Here is a 20,269-nt window from a genome sequence, read left to right on the forward strand (position 1 = left end):
TTCACCTTTACTTGTCAGAGTATTAACAGCGGCTCACACTCACAGGATTCAGTGCTGCAGGTACAGACTTTACACCTGTACAGATGATACAGATATATGTACGTGTGTATATTAGTTCAGTGTAAATGCTACCGCAAGAGTGGCAGATGACATATGACACCAACTGATGGAACAGGTATCTTCCACCAATTTATCTTCTTGGTAAGTTACAAAGATGAGAGGCTGGATTCTTAACTAACATGGCTCTCTTGACATAATATGAATTTACATGAGATGAGGATGTCAGCCCCACCACTAAATTAAACACTAAAATAGGGCAGAGAGTCCCATAACTAGATAAGAATCAGAGTTTAGAAAGTGGTGGACAGTGGAGGGGGCATTGCTCTGCTTTCCGCTAGCTGTTGTTTTGTTTGGATTGACAAATTTATGCCCTCGTGCTCTCCAGTAGTCCACAAAGAGGTGATAAATGCATGCAGCAGATAGCTAAGTCATCTGCCAGGCTGAGAAAAAGACTTCTAGCCATCTGAGATGCTAAAAATGTTCCTCCTAGGTATTGCTATGCCACAGCTTGGTGATGATTAGGAATCACAGCTCCAGTCTCCCCAAATGGAAAGCAGGGTGAAACAGTAAGTCTCTTACTACAACATCCAGGCTCTCATAGAAGCTCCTAGAGACCCAGGTTTGGGGTACCCACCATAACCTTTGAACCATACACCACCAGGACAACCGTCTCCACACAGGTCACCAGTGGGCTTAAGCAGCCTTAGAAACAACTATGTATGTCGTTTAGCTGAGCAGCTGGCCATTTACATCCAGTTACCTTATGATGAAAGACCAAAAAACAGAGGGAGAGGTCCCTGTGCCTGAGGATGGATCAAACCTGAACCTGATGCAGCTGTCGTTCAGCTACATGAGGCAACTGACTTAGTGACATACATCTCTGCTTGTAGGGTAAGGCACACGTGCTCTCTTCAACTCAGAGTTACTAGGATTTATGTTTGAGACAAGCAACAGCATCTGCCAGACTTCAGCACCCATGCACGCTTATTCCTACCACTCTGCGTGAGCCCTGGATATGCCAGATGGAGCAGGGAGAAAAAGTTCAACCTCTTTCCTGCTTAATGGCAGGATGGGAATTCAAAAAGCTGCCAGAAAGAGGTAATAGAAGGTAGTTTGGGGTTTTCGAATGGTCTGCTGTAATGATCATATTCAAAGTTGTGTTACTCTAAAGGCTCAAAACTTCCTAAACCACGTGCTCACTGAGGAGAGAGAAAGCCAGAGTGACAGAACGTGTTGCCTGTACGTAGCTTTCATCCCTGACAAGGACACTTCATCACAGACCTAGTGGTTACACAGCACAGGGGTAAGAAGACCTGGAAGAGAGAGTTCATTCCATGCCTTCTTTAACAGGCATTGCTTTTGGGTTAAAAACACTTTGGCCAACAGGGATGGCAACTCTAGTGCAAATTTTCTGCCTAGTCTGTGAACAGAAGTATGGTATCAAGTGTTAGCGGCTGAGGAAGTGCCAAAGGAGCAATGTATAAGGACCATGGATTGGGATGGATAGAGTACATATTTTGTACTGTTTCCAAATCTCAGTTCCTACCGATCAGTATCACTTCAGGGGAATCAACAGAACAACAGTGATTTACATCATTACTTTCAGCCCTGGTGGGAAATGTTAATGCTGGCGTCAATGTTTCAGACAAGCTTCAACACGATGTGCCAGCCATAAGCCTCTTTCTGTGGGGAAGAGAAGATGGGGATGGAAGGGAGTAAGACATCTAAAATGTTAACGAGGTAGTGACTATGTGTGTTTCAGTTTCAAAAGCAGAAAATATTTTTCCTCCTCAACTCTCCTGCTGCTAACATCAGACTCCTGTTCGCAATGAGTTATTCAGGCTGGGTTGGAGCACAATGAATCCTCAAAAAGACTAATGCTGCTGGGATCTTGGGGCTATTCAGGTATCCGAGACCCCAGACAAGAGATGAATCACCTTCTAAAAATGCAGCAATTAAGGAAAAAACAAAGTCCAATTGCCTCTGATTATTTTAGGTCTCAGAAGAAACATACCGTGCTAAGGCTATGCTTACCTAAGGCATCCACATGAATCCACTATCCCCTCCAAACATCGGATGCTGAATTAATTACTGCATGTACTGAAACAGTATGTAGCTCACAAGAGATTTTTTCCTTTTCACCTCAAAGCACTTTATGGCAGGTGGCTGAGTCTTAGCATCTGCCAGCTGAGGAAACTGAGGCACGGAGACGCAGTTGTTTCCTGAGTGCCCCACTCACATGCAGGTCCACAGCAGAAGGGAGAAGAGAGTCCCGGGAATCCTGACATCCACTCAAGTGTCTTAAGGGCACTCAACTCAGCTCACAACTTAGCACTTCAGCTCCACAGAAAGGCAGCTCCTTATGCAAGGAGCTCCAAAGCCCTTTTCAGTTTCTGAGAAACTAGTATTTATTGTCCCCACAAACAGTTCTGCATTGAACTGACTGAAATGAGGAAACCCAGCAAAAGCTCAAGGGCAGCAGGAGGCTTGGGGAAAATGAGGAGGACTTGGTGCATACTCTCAGATAGGAGAATGAAAACCTCAGAAACTGGACATTTAAAATATGTTCTCCTCTAGAAAGGATACTGTCAGACACTGTTGCCCAAAGAGGATGCTTTGAATCACCAATTATACAGAATATAAAAAATTCAGTGGCCACATTCAGGGCATATAAGGCCTTTCCCCTCATGTCAGAATGGTAGGAGCCATTTTGGCTTTTCATCTTCCTGTGTGCCATGGAACGTGCTACATAACACTCCTGTAAAGGAACCATATGCTAGGGGATCTGGGCATTTTCACTTAACATGTATCTGGCTTTTGCCAAGACGCAGGATGTTGACGGATCTCTACCACTCTTTCCAGGACACACTGCAAATTTCTGACTTTTGATCCTTTGTAGAAAGCGGATTTCTTTGTGGTGTGGTGGGGATTCTCCTTTATCAAAGCTCTAATCTATGTTGCAGGGTTTCAGTGACCCACACAGTCCTCTCCAGATGTTTGTTCCAGTCAAGAAACTTTCCAGAGCAGGTTGCAACTGCAGCTCCTTCTTTCCTTACTGTTCCGTATCCCCATTACAGTCAATGGGAGTTTGCATAATACCTCTCTTCAAAAAATATTCAAAACAGGAAAACACCGGTTGCAAAACACAGCAGCTTGCTGTAACTCTACTACAACATCCAGTGCTGCTCCTCCAATACATATAGTACTTTTCTGCCAGAGACATCCAGACAAATAGTGATGGGCACCATTAAAAAATGCTTAGATAAATCTTTTCCCGTATGGGCTGGACTTGATCTGCTCTATTTAAGTCAATGGAACACAGGCATTGAGCCCTGGGGGAGCAAGTGCCAGCCCTAAATCATTTCTTTGATTAATTGTTCTTGGGAAGGAAGAATTCATTAAGCATTCCACTCAGCAATTAGAAATAAATATATTTTTAGAATGAACAACCTGCCAGAAACAAGTTGTTTCAGAAATATATTCAGATTGATGCAACCCATTTTCCATCAATACATAACAAGGAGGCTCCAGCCTGCCAGTTTCCATCCTACCTAGAGGGACACTGCAGAAAAAGGTAGGACAATCCTGTCACTAAGGAACTACTTGTGCTGTCTACACAACTCAAGTTCAGATTCTGTGAGCAACTCACTAGAAATTAATGTAGTTTCTCTGTATATTAGTTTTCCAGATATAAAATGGGAATATATATCCTTGCTATTTCACAGAAATATTACAAAGCTATTTCTACAAACAGCTGGGACAGCGCAGATATGATAGTCATGAAAAGCCAATAAATAATGAAAAAAACCCTGTATTTGCACTTCAGCATCAGGGCTCAGACATGCTACAAAGTGAATGTGAAATAACAGTCTCTTTAAAGATTTTTGGACATATGACCAATATAATTACCACAGACGTCAGGTATAACTGAAACATGCAAATAGTTTTGTTGACACAGTAAACAGTTACCAAAAGGATAGCAGGACAGGTGATATGTATATCCAAGGCAGTGATATTCAAGCACTTTCCTGCCTATTTATGGTGCAGATACCACTGACAGATGAGTTGTAAGTGTATATTTTAAATCTACCTTTTTAAAATTTTAAAACCTCTTAGTTCAAGGCAGGCACTCATCACAGAGCTCTCTTTTCTTTTCCTCTTTTGGTGAGGACAGGGTCTATTCATGACTGAAGCGCAGAGAAGCACATGCAACTGCAAGATGGGCAATGGCACTTTGCAGATGCCACATCCCTTCTCACCAATCTAGAAAAATGTACTTCTGGTCCCGAGTCTGGAAGAAGAAACCCTAAAAGAACCTCAACATGCTCTGGGTACTGAAAGTTAGAGCCACAAAAGACTATTCCAGACTTTTAAATTTTGTGTCTCAAAAGAAAAGAGATGTCTTATCCTTTGCTTGTGGTGCCTAGAGGCAAGACAGTCCCCTGCCCTTTTTTGGGTACCTAGGACGGCAGCAATGTCTCAATGAATTCCAGCTTTTTCAAGAAGCAACGCAAGAATGCACTCTCAAAGGCCCTCTTCTGTAAAACATGAAATATACTTCTACACATACAGGACCCAATTTCAAGGCCACTGCAGCAGGCACTGATTTAACCTTTGATTTCAGCAGGAGCAGGAATGTGCTAGCATATTATGTAAATTAGCTGGGAACTTGTGCACTTCAATAATGCTTGATTACATGATTTCTATGTTTTCCTTCTTTTTAGTTATCTAGTCCTTCTGTTTAAGTAAGCTTAGTAGTAAGGCAAAAGCTAGGGTTTTCCTCTGTGTTCTTTCAAATTCATCCCACCAGAAATACATGTGATATGACTCAGTCCAACTGGCTCAGATCTCAGGAAGGCTGAGAAAGAGAAGTATAAAGATGGTTCCGTGATGAGGGCACCTGGAAAAAAACTCTGCAAGTCACTTGAGCCAACATCCTCAGCACTGCTTGGTTTCAGTGAGGAACAGCAGAAGGTCTTTCACTGGAGTTCAGGAAAAGCAGATAGCACATTAGCTCTGCTCTCAAGTATATCCAAAAACATTTTAGCTCATTAGATATTCAGATTGTAAATTAGGGATCTCTTTACAAAAGACATCATTAAATCAGAAATACCTATTTTGTGGGTGAAGAGCAGAAAATTCAGTGCTCTAAAATACTTCCACTGTAGCAACAGAGAGCTAGCCTCACTAATTCTGCTTTGAAGATCCGTTCCACAAACATCAAAATGTGAATGTAATCTGGTATCTCTCACTGTAGTGCAATATTAGCAGGTCTCAGACAGTGCTAGACACAGTGCCCGTATGTGCCTCAGAGGTACATATACAAGAGAGACAGGCCAGAAGCTGCTCCACGGAGTACAACTGATTCCCAGTGTCACCCCCACTAGCTGCAATGGATTCTCACCAAGGAATTTGGCTCCATACGTCTACTGATAAAAACTAATTTCAAGGACATTTCAAAGACCCTTCTGCATCCACAAGAACCCCAGTGTGTGGAGAAATAATTTTACCCAGCACTACAGCAAGGCTAATGCTGAGGTGAAATGCAGCAGTTACTCAGTACACAGCAGAACAACATACAACTACTGCTTCTGGGCAGGGGATGAATCAAGCTGAAGCACACCATTTAAACTGGACTAAAATTACTTGCAGTGTTATCTGGCTGCCTGTAAAGGCTAGTAGTCTGCTCTGTCAACAGCCATGGATTTTGAATGATCAGTGTAGTTTATATTACTAGAAAACTACCTTTTTTTTTTATTATCCTCCCTTCCGCTTTCTGAGGTAACCAGGACCATGTATATTTTTCCTTTGAAACACAAGTTTTCAAAGAGCTTGTGAAGAATTGTCTCCCCTCCTCTAGTGACCAGCTGTCAGAAAGCTATGCTCCACCTTGAACCATTACAGCTGGACATATAGCAAACCATATGTCCAAGTTTGGGCAGGCACAAGTTTTCCCTCACCTGTCCTTACTTTTGAGAGGTGCTCTTTCCCTGAAAAAAACTCAGTCACAAGGATGTGTACAGAAAGCAAGGCCTAAAGCTTATTCGTGGGCCAAGCTGAGGAAATGTGAATGACTAACGTCAAGGCATCTTGTACAGCTCTTTCACAGCTTGTCTCTGTACATCTTATCTAAGAAGACTGGAAAGAAATGCTGATGGCCTGCCATTACTGAGAAAATGTGTGTGTGATGATTACACTAGAGGAAGTGTTTAAGAACAGCTCAGCCTTGTGAAAATAATACCCTATAACAGCTGCCAAGTCCCAGAGGGGTTACATCTCCCGACTCCCCAAGTCATGCATGACTTCTGTACATCAGTGTCTCCAACAGCTGTGCTCACGGATAGGCATTGTCTTCCATCTCTACGGACAAGCCGACACCTCTGTCATTTCCTATTCACCATGGGGTGCTCTGCCCTGCAAAGAGGGCTGTGCTGACTGGGGGATTGAGCTTTTGAGAAATTTCACTGGGTTTTTTTCCCTGCTTTTAAATTTTGGCTATGGGAAACAGAGGACGGGAAAGACATCTAAGGTGTTTTAGGGTAGGAGGAAGAGCAAAAAAGAGGTAGTGATGGGCTGGATGTGGGAATCATCATCCTGTGGTACCAGGGAGAGTGATCTTTGTACAGATGTTTGACAGGCACAGCTCTGTTTTACGCTTCTCGCATCCACATCACTCACAAGGTATTGTATTATTAGATGCACCCCTGATGTTATGTATTAATTTCCGAAGCAGACTCATTCACACACACATAACACATCCACCCACATGCAGTAATGCTTAGACAGACACAAAGCCATCCAGCAGCCAATTATTTGGGGTGGAAACAGCTTGCATTAGCTCATGATGAAGCTTAGCCTTAATTCTACTGAGCTAGAGAGGCTGGGAGATGTGCATTGCTCTCCTGACTGACTGCAGATCTCAGAGCAGGGCAGATGATGTCAAGGCAAATCTTTTTTTGTCTGCACTGCAGATTTCGCTATGTGAATTTACTTGCAGATGAGGCTTCTGGATCCCCTGTTCAAAAGCAGGAGCCCTAGGCCATACCCACATCTGCCACTGTTAGCCTAAATTCCTGTTTATGCTGCAAAAGGAACACACAACCAGCAGAGCCACCCTTGTTTGGAAGACTTTGGCCCAACTTTCGATCAATATATGTAGACAACAAGAAGCCAGAGGAATTCGCCCCATTTGGGTGATGGATCAGGAGTAGATGAGAGTGGAGTGATGGTGCTGCAAAGAGACAGCACAGGAGCCCAGTTGTAATGGGAAGACACCAAGAGAAGCTCCAAACAGTGTAACTTTACATGAGGTTTTGCAAAACTGAGGACCAGAAACCTTCCAATAGCAGTCAGGATTGAGCCAACCATCACAGCCAAATCTGGAGTTCAATTTAAGTATGACTTCGACCCAGGCATTTGTTCTAGTTCCCAACTGTGGAACAAGCCTAGTTGCTCTCTAACCATAGCATACACAGTGTATCACCTCAGCCACGGCTGGCACCATCTGAAGCACACTTGTGTTTGTACTAAAAGGGTCACAACAGATTATCCGAAACATTCAACAGTCGGTGAGCTTAGAGGATGTTTTCTAAAGCTGCCACACCACAGAAAAGGACGGACATCTTGCCAGCTCCTGTGCCAGACCCTTTATTCGGGAGTGTTTACTGAAGTCAAGGAGTCACATATTCCCAAAGAAAAGGGTAGCACACCTTGCAATACACATAACCGGTGAGGAAAAGATGGAACATTTTCTTTCTAGAGCATCTCCAAACCCCATGCAGGGGATGCACAATTCTCATTTACGGACACAAAGGTAAAATTAATCTTGTCTCCCTCCCCGTGCAGGCTTTTTTTCTATGTTTTTCCAGCCTAGTTCTAAATGCACCATACGTGGAACTGTACAGGCATTGGTAACCAGTTTCCTTATTAAGACAAAGGAACTAATTATTCAGAAATCACCTAACAGTACTCATTTTTGTGGTCTAACAAAAGATGGACAAGAGATGTAACCAAATCTGCAGCAGTACACAGAAAAAGATAATCATGAAGAAATGCTTATGAAACTGCCTTGTAGATATTAACCACACCCTTGCTGACATCTACTCTGGCATCTTCTGCTATGTTAAAATATTTTAGAGTTCTACAGCAACTCCCATGGCCCTTGGCAGTGCCCTCATCCCCTTGTCAAAGTTGGAGAAATCAAGGCACAGAGTATTCTGTTCAGGATGGCTCACAGGATCAAAACTAGATGCCTGACCTGCCCTCCAGTTTGTCCTTCTATCTGATATACGTTGCTGATGATATCAAGTGTATCTGCAGCTAAATGAGCATGGGAGAATGATACAAATGGTTTGTATAGGCATCAAGGAGAACAGATCATGATCTGTAGCCTAGACTGGTCCTTTCTCCCGCCTGCCCCACAATTCACAGAAAACCAGGGGTGGAAAAAAATATTCCTCTTGTTATTAATAGAAGTATAACTTGTGCACACATTAGTACTTTAAAGCAAAGGGGGAAAGATCAAGCATCAAGAATTTGTGCTTAATGAAAGTGGGTTTGCTATTGTTAAAAAAGCTGCATAGGGTCAGTCATCACTATCATTTCTGTTATCATTCTGACTGTTGGGAGAGCTAGTCCAAACCCTGACACTACCAGGGAATGTCACCTTTGCACGGCTTCACTATGCCTAATGCAACTTCTGCTTCTCTGCAGAGCACCAAGATGTCACGACACTCACTCAGCCCACTGCCCTGTGCTCTGCACTGTCCTGCCAGCCTAGTCACAGAGGTGGACAGAGGTGAGAGAACACGCAAAGCAGGGCTGGAGGATTCAGGGCCTCCATGTCCTCCTGTCCCCCAGAGACACGCACGTAGGCACACGCACACACAGTTCCCTTGCAGACGAGACATTGCACTGGGTTGATGTTAGTGCTGTGATGAGTTAGCACCTTGCCCTGAAATCATGTGTGAAGCGACGGCTGAGAGGAAGGGACTTAATGTGGAGTCCCCGAGTCTTTGGAATGCAGCTGTTATCTCCCCCACAAGCTTTGGAGCGCTGATAACTTTGCAAGACATTTTTTTCCCACACCCAGGCAAATCCAAATGCACTTCTCTATGTTTGCCATCCCCCAAACACACAGGGGGTGGAACTGAGCATCATACTGTAACAGTGCTCAGCAGCTCCAACCAGGAAAACTGAATCCCATCAGAGCTCCTCTGCATACTGTCTCACTGGAGCTGTGTACAGGGATGAGGAGTTACTCACTGTACAGCTACGGATTTCCTGGCAGTCATAAGAACCCTGAGCACAGCTGTGAAATTAAAAAAAAAAAAAAGGAGTTATAGCTCCTACACTAGAGTCAGCTGGCAATCTGCAGCCCCTCTCCTGCCTCTAAGCTCTTTAACATAGATGCATAAACACAGACAACCTCTCCATCCAAAGAAGCAGAGATTTAAATCCTTAATTAGCACATTTGGACGAGTCACCACAAATGAGATTAGCTTTTATGCATCACTGGGGAAACAGTCATGCCCCTATAATGGCCAAGTGGTGGGCCCTCAAGCTGACCTTGGAATTCCCCTTTGGATGCTCTCACCAGCGCTGTCTTCCCTCGCTGCATGCAGCATCTCTTCAGGAGTTAACAGCCTGGTTTTACTACAGTCTGGTGCTAATACCAGGCACGGGGTGACCATATTTGATGTCAGCCACTGTGAATATACTGCACGGAATGAATAATTTCAATTTGTAAAGGGACTTCCCAGGTAGCAAACCATTCAACATGGAAAAGGGGCAGAAAAAGGTCTCTACAATAGCACCTTGTTAGCCCAGCACACATCTGCTCTCTCTTCTCTGTTTCTGGAGTCCTAACTGCTTTGTCTGCTGCCAAAACCCTGGTTTTAGTGCTGTCAGCACTGCAGAGCTGTAGAGCTGCACAGAGCCAAGCTGCGTTCTCATCTGCCTTGTGCTTCACCAAAAAAACTGCCCACTTAAGCAAGGATACCTGAGCAGTTCTTACTGCTTGTCATATATAAAGCAGCTTTGATTTGGAGACCCCAGGATGAACTTGCAGTGCTGCTTGGTCAAAGAACCATGTCCTGACTTGTAGGCTGAAAAGTGACTGTTTTACAACTGTCTCACTAAGAAATGCTCAGATAACGTGGGAATAAGCACTGTACTCCTGCTAGAGGAAGAGGTTATCTAAACGTTTCAGAACAGAACTTAAATCAACCCTATTCACCATCATAACTCTGACTCTTCTGCAACACAGAGCAAGTAAATCTCATGAAGTTATAGATCACCGGCCACCAAAAAGGCAGTGATGTCACCAGCCGGGTGCTGCCTGATTTGAAAGATGGTTGTGGATACTACACCTGCATCAACAGTCACAGGAATGCATGTGGGACACTGAGAACCAATAAAGGAGGAGAAGAGGACTTAGGTCTCTCCACATGGAAATAAACCCATGCTCTGTTACAAATCAGGAAAGGGATATATAAGAGCATTCGTCAGATTTAGTGATTTTCTTAATTCTTTCTCTTGGCCTGGAGTTCTGGAAAGAGTCTCACCCCTCCGCATCCAGGAACAGCCTGGACCTTGTTCAGCCATGCACCTCGTGGCATAAACATTTAGGGGTGAAATCTCTCACTAGCCACTTCCCTACAGGCTGGCCTTTCCCTTACATTCATCAGAGGAAATGGTTTTTTTTTAAGTTCTCAAAGACAGAAAAGGAGTTGGGCCTTTCTTTTTGAGTGACATTCATCTGTAGGTAAATTGATTTAATAGCTTGTTAGGGTGCCAATTAGAACCAACAATAACTCAATTGACCTATAACTGCCTTGGCACCAACACAGCCTTCAAAAATAAGAGAAAGGAAGAATCTATGCTCTGGCAGAGATGAGAGCTCAGATAGTTGGTTTCAAGAGCAAACTGAGGGATTCATGGGCTTGCTAATGAGGTGCTCATAACACATCAGAAACAAAGACAAATTTCAATGGTTTCAAGCTAAAATGACACTATGTTATCTCCAGACAAAGATCACTCTTTTATCTGCATAAAAAATGGATTTCAGTGCAGCAGCAGTGACTCTACAGCAGAAAAAACTCAGTGCAAGGGAAAGCACTAACCAGAATAACACTGGTTAAAACTTAAAGCTTAAATTTACCTGCTTGTAACAGTACTGAAAAGTCCTACACTGATTCTGTGTGTGCCTACCAATAAACACCTTTAGAAAACACATTTTTCCCTCAAATAAAATCTGTTTCACACTAATGCAGTGGAGACTGTGCTTCTACACTAATTCATCATTTTAAATGCTTAGCTCCAAGGATTGAGATATTTCAAGTTTAAAAAATAAAAAATGGGTAGAGGTTCTCTAAACATTGCTGGGCTGGTAGCATCCAAGAATGAAAAGAGGGATAATGTGGAAGGGTTTCAAATTACTAGGCAAGACGATCCATTCTTTAATCAGGAAGGAAAGCAGGGGCTGAGAAAACCAAGATTGTTTGAAGAGTCAGAGGGACGACAGCAAATAAGAATATATAGAAGGGGAGAGGAAACTAATTTGGGGAGACCTGCCCAGAAAAAAACCTGAAGGGTAAGTATGGAGACTGGCAAGGGAGGGAACTGGACTGAGTAAAATGCCAAGTGTGACATACTGCAACTGGAACATGGTGGGGGTGGAGGGGGGAGGAGAGGCACTACTGAAAACTAAGGTGAGGTGGAAAACAGTGATCAGATGATAAGCTGGGTATTGGGACCTAGGACAGGTTGGACAAGCAACCTGCCACCAGAAGCCTAGAAAATGGAGGTGATGGGATAAGAAACACAAACTTGAAGTGAGGGATGGGGAAAACAACAGGTTGGAGAGAGTGGGGCAGAAGGCGTCATGCTTTGGTGCTGGGGAGAAAACGGGTAGAGAGTTTGTAATAAGCAGAGCATGTTTCCTTTTGAAGCCTGAAAAGTAACCCAAGAATCTGGTGCATCATTGTTTCTTTGATGTAACTACCTGCTACGGCCATTGCTTAATTCAGAGCAGAGGGCAGTGCAGCATATCCTTGAAAAGATCCATACCTGCTAATGAATCCAGAGAGATGATGATGATGATGGGGATTGATTTTGGTTTTTAAAACCTTAACAACTGTGCAAAACCACTGTATTAAAAACCACTTTAATTAAAAAAGTCAAAAGCTCAGGTTATGAAATAGCAGAACTGAGGTTAGCTGTACATATGTATTATGTCACAGTCATTACATGATTCAAACCAGTTCTTCCCATAGAATTCATGCTTCGTTCAAGAAGAGAGTAAGGGCTTGAGGCAGACGTGTGTGGGAAAGAGTTCTTCTATAGGAGCTCATTTCTTGCACAATCTGGAAGGTTTGCAATATAAGAGATAAAGAACTGCAGAATGAGATGTGATGGCTAGGGCAGATGAGTAGTGCCCTGGAGATTCTGTCTCTGTCAAAAAGTTCCTGCAGAGGTGTTAGGCAAATCATTCAATCCAAAACTGTAATTAGAATAATATTCTTAGATGATGATTAAAGAGAACACTATGTCATTGTTTACAGCTATGATTATTTTTTTGCTGTAACAACAGATAAACTAACAAACATCGGAGGCTCAGGAAGAGGGTGGGTGGGATCAGCGTGCCTATTTCTCAGTCTGGCTGCTCACCAAGCTAGTCTAAGAAATGGTCCAAATCAGAATGTCCCAATCCTCTTAAAGCACCCATTACTCTTAAAACAGGTAGTCATTATCTCTGTGCCTGTGTCTTCTGGGTCACAGCGACGCCTGATTCCTTACTAAGCACCCAGAAAGGCAGAGCTCTGAACATAAGGTATGCTGTGTAATGCTACGTACTCTGCAAAGAGGTCCTCAAATTGACTACACCATGTTAATGAATGGTTTTGACCTTAATCTCTGTAAGTCTCTGCCACCTTGCTATAAACTGGGGATGGTTTCCTAGCCAAGGTATCAGGAAGCGAAATGAACATTTATTGCTATTATAGCTGAATAATTTATAAGTGCCAAAGAAAATAAAAGGCCATGAGGAAATTAACATGTTTTTTCAGAATAGGATATGAATAAGATACAGTAAATATGGGGGTAAGATATAATAAATATCTTACAAGGACAGATGGAGAAAATATTAAATAGTTTTTCACAAAGGAACCATCCCTGTGTGCACTGAATGAGGCATGGGCATCTGTGTCATCCCTTAGCAGAGATTTTACAAAGGGCCTGAATTAAGTTTATGCAGAAAATCTTAATCATAGCACTTTCTTAGATCTCAGTGCTTGCTTTAATATATATTTATACTCTTTCATCTCATTTTATGCACATGAACATACATGAAAATACTGTAATATTATATGATTATAGTCTTAAATCATATTATGGTGATACACTGAGGTGTTTCATTTACTGAGGCCTTCCTGTTTTCAGACGCTGCCTTCTGTAGCATCTGAACATGTCTCATACAAAAAACTATATCCCCACATTGACTGTCTAGCATGGGCATGAAGTATGTGATGACTTGCCTATGGACATGGGAAGTATGGCTGCACCAGTTTGGTCCCCTTAGTTCATGGTCACAAAACCATCTTTCTTCTCCTGTAGCCTGTTTCACAGTCCACTGAAGACAACAGAAATCCAATCCATGCTGTTCAGCGAGATTTGGATTATCCCTGGTATTATTCTTGTTTGGATCCCTTCGTTCTGCTACAGCAAAACTGCCCTGGTAATTGGCAGGAAAGTAAAGACAGCAAGATCTGACTTCAGGAAAGCATCTCCCCTTCCTCAGCTAGCAGTGTCCCCACACTATTTTGAGGCAAGTGCCATCAGCATAAACAAGAAAAGAAGATAGCTAAGTCTATCAGCTGCCTACCCATAAACCTGTGCCTGCTCTGCACTTTGTGTTTGTTTCTAATGACAGGCACAGGTTCTGCTACTAACACAACTGTTTGCCCGACCTTTCCCTTTAAGCAGAGGTTTCACTGAACCAGAATTTCAATTTGCTGTACATAAGGCTCACACAATGGGTAGCTTTCATTTTACTTTGCTATGAGCAGTGGGCCAGTCACAAGATCAGAGTTTGCCGTTGTGGGCAGCCTCTGAACGTGGATAGGTGTGAAGAGAAGCCGGCACAAGAAGCAGCATTCTGGGCAGCAGGTAAAGAAAAGGGCATTATTGTCTGAGAGCAGGGAGAGCAGCACCCACCTAAGTGAACTGCCAAAGTCAGTGAGCAGTGCTGTATGCTTCACAAATTGTTTACCCTTCTAACAAAATAGCTTAGGAATGAAAACAGCCTCCCCAGACAGAGCAGCACTCCGTGAGGCACTCTGGAAATCAGTCCTACTCAGGAGAGCGGAAAAGGTAAACACACATCCTTCCCATTTTTGCTCAGTCCCATCAGTGCTATTTGGTCCAGTATTTAGTACCATAATTAGTAAACCCCACTGATTCCCCACAAGAAGGCAGTCTGACACCTTTCAGAGGTCTGGAGCATTGTGAAGGGGAGCAAATTTCTTCAGAAGTTCCCCTACCTTATACATCGCACCTGAGCACCTATTTCTTTTGGTGCCACAGAAATCTCCCCAAGTTCCCAAGCAGATAGGGAGCTCTGGCAGAGGAAGCAACTGAAGAAAAGGATCTGTTTGCAGACAAGTATTACAAGTAAGAGAGAACCCTGGAAAGAATAATTCTAAAATCTGAAGTTGAGACTGTTACTGAGTGGAATATTTTCCATTGTTTTCAAGGAGGCAGCAGCTTGTCTTTTCTGTGAAGAAGTTAATAGATTACTGGGCAGTGAATAATGTGCGGGTCTATTTACATCCACTGTTTGGACTATTTTGGTCCTTCAGATACTGTATCTGTTCTCAGGCGTTTCTAAAAGCAGCATGCTACACGTTTTTGCAAACAATTCTGGATAGCAGCTACGGCCAATATGCTTCAGTCAGCTGCAAACTAGATAGATCATTGTTTGTCTGGAATTTTTTTATTAAACCAATTGTACTGGATCAATGCTTTCTCTAAGCAATAAATTACAATTCTATCTACCCAGTGAAAAAGCTTTCAAAGTTGCAGATAAATCTTGATCTAGGAAATACAGTTTGGCTCTGCACCGATGTGCAATCAACCACAGATGCAAATAAACTGAAGCTGCTAGCACATCCGTCTGCACCTCAGAACAGGAGCTAGTATTCTTATTTTCATTAGAAATTGCTAAAACATCTTTTAAGTGCTTCTAGAACTAGTCCACTGCATTAGTCATGGTACTCAGGGGCACTCGGTTTGGTTTCTATAAAGGTCATTCGGTGTCTTTTCCCCTCACAATGGACTAAAAGCAGAAATCAACAGAGACTTAATCTATATTAATTTGCTTTACTCTTGGAGGGTCATAGATTTGCCACTGGAATTAGCCGTATTAGATGCTAAAATGATAATTTAATGAGACTATGATGAAAGCCTCTGTTCTATTCTAAAACAGGAACTCCTCTCGCATAGCGCGGAGAAGCAACTCCATGAAGTCAGAGGAATTACACCAATGTCATTTCGCAGCAGAATCCAGCTCAAGTAAATAGGGCTGGAGTGTTCCATTCAAAACTTCAGATCTCGAGCTGTACTGAGACAGTAGTTATGAGGTCTGGAGCTCTACCAAAATGCCTAGAGATGCACCTCACTCTCAGAGATGAAACTGTTTTCTCCAAAAAGACAGAAAACAAGTGCGGGGTCTAAATATTTACTAACTTGAAACTTGTACCCCAAATGCTGCTGCACGGCTTTGGTGATGGCAAAGTACAGGATAATGAAGACTCATGCCTCTTACAACATCCTAATGCTCCAGAAAGTGCACCCATCTATAACAAGGAGCAATCGCGCATTGCACTGCGTAATTTGCAAAGCAGAAAATACAGTCTTTTGGGTCAAGGATATAGCTCTCGCAAATATTTTGATAATATCGCTCTTTGGTACAATCTGCTGATTTTCAGAGGTCAAAAAATGTTATTCATATTCATGTGAGTCATTTCCAAGACAGATGCTTTAGTAGCATTCAGAGAAGGAATACAAAACCCATACAGAATCTGAGAAAGCTCCCACTCTTCTCCTTCAAGGCAGCCATTGTTCATAGGTCATTTTTCATGGAAGTCCACCCATGTTCTCTAAGTGACATTCATATTCAAACAGATATGCTGCAAGTGACCTAGAAACAGGGGTGAACAAAGTTCCCTGGAAGATACACGTACTGACCATACAGTAATGTCTCCAACTCCTCCTGGTCTCTCCAGATGTCTCTCTGTACAATCAGTACCACTGCCCCATCTGATGTTGACATATGATAGCAAGGAGAAAGCACATACCTATGTGCTAGGCTTCTAGCAGCAATTTAGAAGAAACCCAAAGCGGCACAATACCAGCCTACCTGGAATCTGACCCCAAGCAGAGAGTGTCTTGCACCAGGGTACAGATATCCAACTCACTGTGCTTTCTCTGCACAAATGCAAAGCTATGCCAGGGGAGGATTATATTATTGATACTAACGAGTCATACATGCATTCATATATATCTGCATGCACATGAACATCTGAGCGTTAGCAGACTCAGTCTGATCATCTGGCGTGGGAGAGTCTAAGCTTGCCTGCATATTTCATTCCTTTGTGTAAGGCTAGGAGTGGCCCTACAGCCAAGCACCTCAGAAATAAAAACTTACCTCATAATTTACTGTGCTGTTCTGAGGAATAAGCACTGGTTCACTAAGAATCTTACAAAAATAAACTCTTAGGACCATCTCACCACGGGCAAGACTCAGCTACTGTTACAATCCTTTTGCTGAAGTTTGCCAGTCTGGTTCTATACTGAAAATGTAATTATAAAGATGGAAGGGAATAAATCCACTATACAGATAAATAAAAGATATGCAAACTGAACACTACTTTTGCATAAATCCAAATACAATCCAGAGACTAAATCCAAAATTCCATGAGGATGCAACACACAGAGAACACCTTGCTAGAATAACCCAAGAAAGCACAGTAGTTAGTTTTTAACTCCAGACTAGTGGCAAAATACAAAGATCTATAGCCAAGAGTATGAAATTCGTTTTGTTCCTTTTAAAGCTAATCACTCTCACATTTCATTGTGTTTGTGAGGTACTACTTGATCAGTCACAACTGGGAGGCAATTTTATATGCTTTCCAATCTGGGTTTGAGTAAGATTCTACTTGCAAGGACTATGTATCATGACGTAACTACTGGAAACCCTCAGACGCTTGGTCAGCTGTGAGCTTGGGACACTTGAATGCACTGAATTTAAACGACAGTGCAGTCTTCCAATTCACACAGCCTTCTAATAACATTTGTTAATCCAAGCAAATATCAAGGAATCTGTTCAGTGCCAGTGCTGAATCCTCTAAGCATGTGGACTGTTTGCTAAATCTCTAAAAGGTAGTGGCAAGAGGTTTCTGTCATTTCTGTCTTTGAGCACCCAAATCCACCCTGGAACTCCTTCCTGCTATTATCCTGCTAACTGTATTTTAGGTAATAATGCAAGGTTCCTTGAAGAGTCCAAGAATTCAATAAAAACACATAGATTGATAGATGTGTTTGAATAATGCTCTTCTACTGTCTGCTCTTAAATGTGAGATGTAAGCCAGTTGTAATTAAAGTTGAAGCAATAAACCTTAGCCATTGATTGCACTAAGTAATTAATTATTGATTGCAGTACTTTACATACATATTGCAGAGGACAATTCACCTGTGCAACAGACAACACTTTACTCAGAAATACCCAAACACAAACCCTCTGCCATACAGAACTACAAAAAAAAAATGGCTCTAGGGTTTACAAGTTAATTTCCTTATTAACCTTGATGGAAATGTTGCTGTCCAAGTGAAAGAAAGCCATTCCTTTCATAAAGACAATGTTAACTATTCCCTATCCAAATTAATTTTGCAAATAAGGATCTACAGATGGAAAAGAGAACATCTTTCTCTGTAAGACTCTGAAGGTGTTAAGTTCCTTCTTAATGAATGCTGCTATCCCCTGCACATACCAATTCCTGACAAGCAATGCTGCAGTAAGAAGCCGTACAGAACAGCAACAGTAGCAACATCCTTCCCTAACTCTTGGGGAAGAAGGGAGAGGACTTTGAGGTTTGAAAATGGGAACTGAAACATGAATCAGGCAGACCATACATTCTGAGCTGGAGATGTAGGACTAGTTAAGCAGCAGACACCACGTTTTTAGTCTAGAGTTGTGCATCAGGTGGGAACATTTTTCCCCATTTACACTGAACTTACAGAGAGGCGTTCCCTTATAAAAAGCCAAAACGAAAGACATTTGTTGGTCTAAAAATGCAATTTAAAATTAGTAACAGTGTGGGGACACTAAATTAAGTTTAAATATAAATGAAACCTGCAGATTGTTTGACTGGAGTGGATCTTGGAAGTGTCCTCCAGCTCCTCTGACTAGAAAACGAACAAGGAAAGTTAGGTCTGGGTGTGTGCGCTGTGCGGCAGGGTAGGGGAAGGGGCAGGCCGGCTAGTTTTGAGTGAGGAGGGGGGATTGTACCTGAAGTCACTGTAGGGATGGATGATCCAGAACCCGGCAGACTTAACCCTTTCCTGCTCCCTCTCCACGGCCTTCTGGCTGCCAAACATCCTCAAGGAGAATTTGTTGACCCCCGGCTGGAGCATGGCCCCGAACTGCCTCTGCATGAAACCGGCCTGGCCCAGCCTCTGCTCCTCATCTGGGGTGATCTGGTCGCACCCTCCGCCTCCTTCCACTTTGATGGAGGTAGAGGAGCAAGCCCGGGGGGGCTGCTGCTGCTGGGGCTCCGGGGGGGACGCTGGTGGTGGGGGCGCTGGCAGTCCCTGCTCCAGCTCCCCACTGCCGGGGGGGCTCTTGTCCTCACTGGGGGAGGCCGGCTCCCCTTCGCCGCCGATCAGCCTCTTCTCCTCGGCCGCGTCGTGGAGGTGCCTGCTGGTCAGCGAGGACAGGCTCCCTTTGAAGCGGCGGCAGTCCCCGTTGGTGCTGGTCTTGGCGCCCTTGCCGCCTGCCTCCGTCTCCAGGAGGCCGGGGTCCCCCCCTCTGCCGGGGTCCCCCCCGAGTGCCCGGGTGCTCCCAGCAGAGGGCGAAGGCAGTGGCTTCAGCCTGATGCTTTTCCTCCGGGTGTCCTTGTCGCTGTCTTCCTCCTCGTCCATGATCGACGCCTTGGCTCCTATCTGCTGGGGCAGACTGTAGAGCCTCTTGCGCATGGAGGGGGGCAGCTTGTCCATGGCCGCAACTGCTGCTGCTGCTGCTGCTGCTGCTGCTGCTGCTTCTGCTCAGTTAGAGGGAGAGACCCCCCCGCTCTGCCCGAGGAGGGGAACCGTCACTGTCCCCAGGCCCCTGCCCCCAGCTCAAGGGGCAGAAGGGACCAGAGACTGGCGTGTCATCTCCTTACCAGACTGTGGCATCCACAGGCTCTGCATCAAAACACAGGCTCTGCATCCAGAAGGGGTAAAAAAAAAAAAAAAAAAAAAAAGAGGGAAGGCAAAAAAGCCCCCCCTCTCCTCCGTTGTCTCGATTTGGCTACTTGCTGCTTGTCTCCCCTTGGTGAGTGTTACTACAATCCCTGTCTGCTCAGATCCAGAGCACTGGGCAAGAAGTCTAGAGGAGAGCCACACACTTCTGGCTGGAAGGCGAGGGAGGGCGGCAGCAGCAGCAGCAGCAGCCGCCTTGCCATGTTGGCTTCGAGATGCAAATGTGCTGTGTCTCCCGGCGGGCAGACATCATCCGGAAAGCGAAGCTCAAGCCCGGGTGCCTCAAACTCCTCAACCTGCCGGCCAATAACACAATGAACTGCAACCTGCAGCAGCCACTGCTTGCTTACATCACTGTCATCACTTATTCCTCATGCAGCCCCTGCTCCTGGGAATATTCATGAAGCGATCCCATTCTATTGGGTTGCCATAGGAGCGACTACTGCACACAAGCTCTGCCTACCTGAGCCAGCACCCGGGCTTCTTAAAAGGGCAACGCCTGCCTGCCAAGGGGGTGTGCGGCTGAAGCGCCGCCGCAGCGCTGCCGCCGCCGGGCTGCGAGGATCGCCCGGCCCCGAGGACCACCTCGCCCCGAGGACCGGCTGGCCCCGAGGACCACCTCGCCCCGAGGACGGGCCGGCCCCGGCGCTGCGAGGCTCCCGCGGCGCGGCTTTAGCTGACCGTGCCAGGC

At 44.2% G+C, this 20,269-nt stretch overlaps 1 protein-coding gene across 3 annotated transcripts in view; it reads right to left on the bottom strand.

Moving 5' to 3' along the window:
* The window catches only part of HCN4 (hyperpolarization activated cyclic nucleotide gated potassium channel 4), a 106,508-nt gene extending 87,142 nt beyond the window's left edge, over positions 1-19,366 (bottom strand). For all 3 annotated transcript variants that reach the window (XM_074838023.1, XM_074838022.1, XM_074838021.1), the window contains exon 1: positions 18,626-19,366. In XM_074838023.1, the coding sequence (XP_074694124.1) occupies positions 18,626-19,332 (707 nt within the window). In that variant the 5' untranslated portion in view covers positions 19,333-19,366. The remainder of the gene's footprint in view (positions 1-18,625) is intronic.
* Positions 19,367-20,269: the final 903 nt, after the last annotated feature.

Source organism: Strix aluco, chromosome 12, assembly GCF_031877795.1.
Source record: "Strix aluco isolate bStrAlu1 chromosome 12, bStrAlu1.hap1, whole genome shotgun sequence".
NCBI lineage: Eukaryota > Metazoa > Chordata > Aves > Strigiformes > Strigidae > Strix > Strix aluco.